Raw genomic sequence first — 8,200 nt, forward strand, 5'->3', positions numbered from 1 at the left:
ATTGCAGAAATTGGTGCTCATAACTACTGGCAGCTTGTGGAACGGATGAGAGTCGCGTGGATCGGAGCTGACATGGGCGATTGCTCAGCCGTGTGGCAGTGACAGCTTAAGGGAGTTTGGTTGGGAAAAACTTCCATAAAATCTAGATTTCATGACGTAGCTTCTACACGCCGATTTCTGCGAATACAACCCTAAAGTCGGCTTCCTACCAAGTGGCACAGTTGCCACAATTTTATCTAATTGTATTTAGTTATTTTTCTGCTCTTAATTGTCCCGCGGCGCGGCACATCTTGCACTGATCTCATGAAAAATATTGGGTTCGGCCCCCCCCCCAGCGTATTATTGTATTGCCACACCTAAATAATAGACTTTGGCGTTCATGGCACCTACACAGTCAGCATGACGGGCGGCCCTCGAATTTATACAAGACTGGATGAAACTTGTAAACAACATCCAATGGTTGCTGTCTCCTGCCTTAACCTGCCTGCCTGACACGTTCTAGTGACAAAGGGCATGCTGTTGGAAGCCAGAAGCACCTGAGTTGACGTTTAGAGCGACTGGGGTGCCCCAGTGCTGAATAGTTTCTGCACATCTGGCTTAGCAAGGTGTCTGGGCAAATCGTCCGTAATCAAGGTGATTTGTAGCCTGATATGAATACGTATTTTAGGGCAACATGGAGCAACGTGAACAAGTGTATAAAGTATGTTTTTTAGCTCCACTTACCCTGTGATGAGGGGTTCAAGGAGAAATGTGTGAACGCTGTCACAAAGTTTGGTCGTAACGAGTGGGGATGAATGGTGTCGCGCCAATATATATATATATATATATATATATATATATATATATATATATATATATACCCGTTATCCAATGACTGCAATGTTTAGCTGTTCTATGCGCATCGCACGTGTGCTGTTCCATGTGTAGCTGGTTGGGAATGACTAAAATAAACTGACACTTTGCAGCGATCAAACCCAGGACCTTCGCCTTAAAATTGACTGTGCATATGGCCCGCTCACTTGTCTCTAAGTACAGCATGTACTCTTTTCACGTTTGGCGTCCAGATCGCGTGTTGTGCGGAACTGGATGAATGGCTTTGATAGCATGTGCAAACCAGGGCTGGCTGCTGGTTCCTAGGCTGTCGTGGTTTTTGGCCGCGGCCGCCCAGTTGCGTAGTCCCAGCTCAGCGGATGAGGCTGTGCACGGCCTTATCCGTTGGGGCAGCCTAACATCGGATTGGGTCTTTTCGTGCTTTACAATGCTGCGAGATGGCTGATCCATTCCGGTTTGTCCCTCTACTCAAATGCCAGTTGATCATTGCTACTATGTTCCAAACAGGGGCGGATCTAGCCTGGAGTTTTTTTTTGGGGGGGGGGGGGCGGGCAACGGTTCGTCGCCAGTTGGCTGGTGTGGGATCCGAGGTCCAGTGCATGGTGCCTCTCGCGAGTCCTAGTAGAGACACCATTCAAAACCGAAAAAGCACCGAAATGCTTTTGAATAAACAGAAGTTGAAACAAAACAGCTAAAACAGTTAAAGTTAAAACAGACGGCAAGTAGACGAAACTTTTATGAAGTTCTGTGAATGTTTTTTTAGGGGGAGCCAAAACATACTTTCAGAGATTTGGAGGGGGGCCATGGCCCCGTGCCCCTCCCCCGCCCCCAGGATCCGCCTATGGTTCCAAACGCTGTTTTCGGGTTGGAACCGCCGTTTCCCGGGATTCGAGACTGTCAGCTGATTGAAACAGCATAGTCATAACAGACTTTGGAAGCCAAAGCTGCTGCTGTTGCTAAAAATTATTTACCGGACAGTCCGTCGACTTATACGCGTTTATCCTTACGTCACAAGGCAGCCTTAAATTACTAGCTCAACCCAGTTAGCATACACCAAACCCAAAAATACTGGTGCAGGCAGAACCTGGACTAGTCCGTACTTGTTGTTTCCTGACAGGCTCCCATTTTCCGCCGCCTGTAATTCGGAGAGCACGGAGCACTGTGCCGGGTACCGACGGACAATAGAGCGAATAGGCGCAGTCCAATATTTTTGGCCATTATGTGAACTTTTTTCCAAGCAATGAGCATCTTCTTATAATGTTTAAATCTTGGGATTAGAAAACTAGCTCATTCGCTGCAAATGATAAATGGTTTAAAATGGCGGTACGTAATGATTTTGCAATACCTTGCAAATGTGCACAGTGCCAGAGTTAATTTTCTGGTCAATGATGGATTCCAATCACAACACACACTTAGTCTAGGTTTTTACATCATTTTGACACACCATAGTTTATATGACTTTCTGCTTACCGTTGTGAAAAAGTTGCTGCCGACCGTAGTCCCCTAACAACACAACACGAAAATACCGGAAGTTGTAACCACGAAATCGCTTAACTGAGGGGCCTGAAAATAACACAAGCGTCTTCAGCGCCGCTGACAACACCTGCATTCTATTTTTTTTCAAAATCCGAGAGATGAGGGTGTAAACTTGACTCTTCAACCTGTCAATTTGTCGTGGAATGCCGAACTGTCCAACCGCGGAGTCATTATGTATACTGACGCCAGCCCGTGCTAGATCGAGCGAAGGCAGATGACTAAAATTTCAATGCTCACCAGACTAGAATTAAGCATGCTTTGGCCACATGAAGAGCTGGTTCCACTCCAGCTCTCAAAATATATCCCCGAAAGCTGCCCTCATTTTTATGCGAAGTATGCAAAATATAAAAAGCGAAGAACCCGTCTATCGCCAATCCCGGTATGCTTCCCTCTCGCTCGGTCCGGCTGCACGGTATCGTCATCGACCGCGTTCTGCTCTAGGATTCGCACATCAGTCAAGAAATGAAGAAGCGCAGTGGACTTCTGATACCCCGTTTTCGCCTTCGGCATCCCATCGCTGATGACATTTTTTAAACTTCTATCGAAACCCACGTATTCCCCTACGTCCTGTTTTGTCTTTCAGGGGAGACGCCGCCAAAAATCAACTGGACAGGATCCAGAAAATTATGAATTTTCCCGCCAGGGCTGTGATAGGGCGCGGCGTCGGGACAGGATTGGTACGGCACCTATTGCCGTGATTGGTACGGCACTCCCGGCTCTGACATCGGACCGAATAGAGCTACAAGGAGCATATGAGGATATTTAGTCGGTGCTTACGGAAAATACATCTGCTGAGTCGTCATTTATTGGGGCTTCAAAGCTCAGCCACCGCCACCAGAGCTTCCACTTCCATCAACCGTCCGCCTGCGCTAGAGGGAGCGGCTGAAGTCGCCCCTTCAGCCAAAATGACGTCATATCGGGCTCAACACGCCCGAAAAGTGTGATCACGACTCCGATATGCGAGTCCAACCCTCGTCGCCCGCTGCTCGTCGGTGGAGGTCTGGTCCAGTACGCCAAGGCTATGGCGGCGGCCGCGCAGCAGAATGCTCTGATTGATGAGACCGGGATTTGGACCGGATTACCCGCCGCCGACAATGAGGTGCCCGATAGACGCAATTATGTGGTCGTGGAACGCCAAAGAAGGCGCAAAATGCGCACCAAGAACCAAATGATAGTCTCTTTTCATCTGGTTTAGCTTCATTTGGTTTATCCAGGCGAAGCATTTACGATGCCTTGCATAGTTCAATCACCATTTTTGATGCAATTTATTACAAAGTTGACCGCTGCAACGGTAGACAGGGGCCTAGCTCTGTTTTTTTTTTAACATTTACTGTTGCAGGGCAAAGTTTGAAAGTCTGAGAGTTTGCCAGGCAAACTGTCAGAATTTGCAGTGGGTGCTGGCGGTCCATATTAATATATTGTTAAGTACGTGCCAATAATGGCCGTGATGCATTCTGTGTCGTCAGTAATCCACGAGCCAGTTAGCAAGTCAGTAATGCATTAGTCAGTCGGAAGTCTGTCGTACCCGTCAGCGCATTCAAGGCATTGCAAGATTAATTTTAAGCAGCTTGCCCAAAACCACCTTCTGTTCCGATGGCTCAGTTCGTTTTAGCGCCGGCCTTCCGTCCAACCGCCCATGACAGTGTGGGTTCGAGTCACTTTAGGTGATCGGAAAATGCATGATTAGGAGCCCAGCGGATAGAGATGTGCCGATGATCTGATGTGCCGATGACTACCCTTTGATCTGGTGAGTGACATCAGAACATAATGACTGAAGGCGCGAGCATATCCGGTATTGAACAACATCGCCATTGCGTGGGGGGTGAGAGAGCAGCGAATTGTCATAGATCGTAACCGGCGTACAGTTGCAAATGACGGCACCGTGACACTGATACCATTTGTCAGCTTAGGCTACTCGCCGACCGTGCATACCTACACACCGCTATCGACAAGACCGTGCATACCTTCGCACCGCTGTTCACAAGACCGTGCATACCTACACACCGCTATCCACAAGACCGTGCATACCTTCGCCCCGCTGTTCACAAGACCGTGCATACCTACACACCGCTATCCACAAGACCGTGCATACCTTCGCACCGCTGTTCACAAGACCGTGCATACCTACACACCGCCATCCACAAGACCGTGCATACCTTCGCACCGCTGTTCACAAGACCGCGCATACCTGCACACCGCTATTCAGCGACTTTATGCAACAACATTCAGTCTGCTCCACTTTCGATAACACGTAGTGCATCTGGCCCCAGCATCGTCACCGGTCGGCTATAACCAATCCTGCAGTTACAAGACGACTGGGGAAGCATACAGTTTTGTGCCAAAACAAAAACAAAACTTTCATTGTCGTATTTATTGACCTGTTACCTAATACGCGTTTGTTACCAGCGAACAAAAGGCATCCGTCCATAGCTTTAGTTGTTTCCATTTGCTCTTGCTCGCCCAAGTTTGCGTCCTAGGCTTTTCTGTACCAGGTGCTGCTTGGTACGAATAACGGACATCCGGTGTACACAACATGTTGTGGAATAAATCGCCGAAAACCGTCCTAGGTGGAATAGATTAACTTTTGGTTCATTACGCACTCGGAACGCACGTAGAGTGAGAAAGATGATCGTCCAGGATACACCTGGACGATCGACATTTGTGGGCAAGGCTACTGGCCCTGGAGATGAAGCTTGGTTTCTGCAGGCAGGCTCCCCAAACCTTTGTCTCCCTGCATCGTTTGGCACAGATCAAATGAGTCGCCAAAAACACTACAAGATATCCCCCAACAGTTCCTAGCGAGCTGTTGCTTCCAAGATCACAGAACACTGGGCACCCCGAAAGGTTTGCCTAATATTTAAGTGTACAAATATACCAGAATGAGCCAGATTGAGTCCATACACCAAAATGAGCCCGGATTGGGATGTTACACCAACAGTTGGCAGTGCTGCGCTAGCGGGAACTTTGGTGTGGCTGCAACGATCGAGTGTAACCGCGCTCATCAGTCGCGGGCCGCTCAAAGTCCGGTGTAGTGGGCTCAAGGGTTCCAGTTTCGAAATAATTTCACACTTGTGTAGGTATTGCTGAAACGTCTCGGTACCCACTCACATTTTGCCCAAGTTTCCTTATTCTGATTTATTTGAAACATTCTGCAGCATAACTGATCGCATTATGACTCAGTTAAAATGGCGTGTGTCAGTTGTGAACAGTGTAGTGTAAGCCACCGGCCGGTGAATACTGCGTAATAGTGGCTGGTCGAGGTGAACTCACGTGTATCCATGCCGGACTTGATAATGTCGTCGTTTTTTAAGTACAGGGTTACCAAATGGTTGTGTAAAGTATATTTGAATATACAACATACGAAAGCCTAGCCTTACGCCTATATCTTCGGAGTTGTTGCCGTCCGCAAAATAGGTCAAGCGGCAATCAAATTAATTCAGCACTGTTGCACCATCACTTTAGGTCCCTTCTCATAATGTTCCATTTGGCCAATCTTGGAAAGAGTTGTTCAGCCCATTTGCGAGAAACGTTATCCACATGGGTAAGACAGTAGGGATAGCATTATTCCTCGGAAAAGACCTCGGAGGAATAACGCTATTGGTACTGTCTTGACATGGGGAAAAGATATGTTTTCGGATATATTTAGCATTTGAAAGCGAGTTTCCAACCATATAACAAAAATTAAGGGTAGCGCAAGATAGCCTGTGGCTTTTATCGCCGGATGAATATAGTAGTCTACTTGAAAATGTGTGTCCGCTTTTTCGATTTTGAAAGTTGTGCACTATGTTGTGCACTATTAAGGACATAATTAAACCCTCCCAGCCGCCAAAACGCACTGGACACGCCAACCTAAGCCTGGCGGTTGGTTGGGCGTAGCCATACGACTCACTCACAACATTGTTAGTAATGATCGACTCACGACTCAGCTCATGAAATTTACGAAGAGTTTGATTCGGCTCATGCCTTAAAGCGAAATTTGTGGTGAATCAATTCAGCTGATGACCCATCCCAAAACAACTGACTCATGTGTCGAATTATGATTCAGCTCTAGTCGAACACAAGCGTGAACCCACCCCCATTTTTTATCGTTTCTGGGCTCGCTTCTCACATAATTTTCAGATGATGTTCACTGCACAGAACTTGAGGCATTCCAGTGCAGGCTTCCATATTCCGGAAGACATAAGCTTTCCTACTCGCATCCCTGGAGGTGGTCGGACACAATTTTGTTCTTACGTTCATATGTATGTATATTTTCCTCCGTCATCCCATCATAGTACTTGAGTGCTAGCGCTGGTTTGATACTTCCTGTGCACCCCTTCCGCAAAGCTAAACACGTCTTCTCGTCGTATATGCCAACTGCTTGTGTTAATGTTGTTTACAATACAAACCTGCGCATCTAGATGCGGCCGAGAAGGCGGCATCATGCCTGTACTGGTCACCACTCGGCACTCAGTTTGGAAATTCCCTACTGGCCCTAGGACCGCCTTGGTCAAGTTGCTATTGCTATACTGCAATACTAAAGCCTTGCTACGACCGTCTTAATGACAAGGAGCATTAGCTACTCCATAACCGCGAGATAATGCGTATAATTACGGAGAGGTCATCACCTTGGCATGCCTCTTAGGGAATGTCTTCAATACTATTTCTTGGAACCGCCCCTGTACATGCCGTGGACACCAAATTTTGGCACAATGCGTAGATAATATATTGAGAAGTATTCAGAAACTTTCTGTAAGCTGCGCTAAGCCTCTCCGAGGGAGCAAGTAAAGACTTCGATGTCGTGACTCACGCTCCCCCATCCGCCCGGATTAGATAACATAAATACGAAGAAAGCTGTCTCTTATCGATTCATATGATGGACCTTTTTTACTACGCGTTAGCTCTTGACGTCACAACTTTGCAAAGTTTTGGCCTGAACACGGCATGCTATCGGCGAGTACATCACAGATGGGATATAAAATGTAGCAGCACAGAATAATGACGATGTGACTTGGGTAACAACAATGCAGTGTGGGGATATTTCAGTTGTTCTGCATCCGGCCATCAGATGTCCTCTTTGAAAATCACGATGTTCACCATGCTTCAAAAGATGAATCCAGCTAAATTGCTTTGATGAGCCCAATCCATTTGCGCAAGTTAATTTATGTTGATTCGCATGTTGATCCTCAGATGCCCTAGTGCATGCAGTTACCTTTTTATTGCTTGTTTGCTTAGTGATTGGTGGTAATTTTTCTGAAAAAAGTGCAGCAAGTTGGAAATTATCACAGTACTGACCAGGGGCGCTTCGAAAGGCCTCAGGGACCAAGCTGTCCTCGGCCAGATTGGCTGGCATCGTCGTCATCGCAATATCGACATTTATCCGAAAATTGAAAGGACACTTTCTCTCTTCCCGGCAGAACACTTTGGACTGGCACCGTCATCTTTGTCCAGAATTACAAAGGCAGAAGAGCGTCCGTAATTCTGGTTGAATGCATTCTCGAGCGTGCAATAAGCGATTCGGCGATTAAAATAGCCACCATTCGTCTCGTCGGAAAATAGCAGAACATTCGTTCCGTCGGTCGCCGTCTGCTTGAGTCCCAACCAGCCAGCGCCGCCGAGGAAAGGCTCCCGATCTGCCCAGGCTCCGTTGGCAGTCCGGCCAGCCGCGGTTCTGGGCGCAAATGGACCGAAGCGCCCAGCTGTACCGCAATTGTGGCTACCCTCACGCACAAACCTGTCCCCCCGTATGTGTGGTGAAATCCTTACACCATGCCTTCTGCTTATCCTTGAATTTTGTTGTAAACAAGGAAGGCCGTGAGCGGCTGGTTTCCGGTAACATGAGTTCCGCGCATGA

At 47.5% G+C, this 8,200-nt stretch overlaps 1 protein-coding gene across 1 annotated transcript in view; it reads right to left on the bottom strand.

Annotated features, from left to right (window-relative positions):
• Positions 1-5,647, bottom strand: part of LOC119098778 (uncharacterized) — a 36,393-nt gene extending 30,746 nt beyond the window's left edge. Inside the window, exon 1 of the mRNA XM_037221816.1 lies at positions 5,638-5,647. Within this exon, the coding sequence (XP_037077711.1) occupies positions 5,638-5,647 (10 nt within the window). The remainder of the gene's footprint in view (positions 1-5,637) is intronic.
• Positions 5,648-8,200: the final 2,553 nt, after the last annotated feature.

Source organism: Pollicipes pollicipes, unplaced genomic scaffold, assembly GCF_011947565.3.
Source record: "Pollicipes pollicipes isolate AB1234 unplaced genomic scaffold, Ppol_2.1 Scaffold_2555;HRSCAF=2994_pilon_pilon_pilon, whole genome shotgun sequence".
NCBI lineage: Eukaryota > Metazoa > Arthropoda > Thecostraca > Pollicipedomorpha > Pollicipedidae > Pollicipes > Pollicipes pollicipes.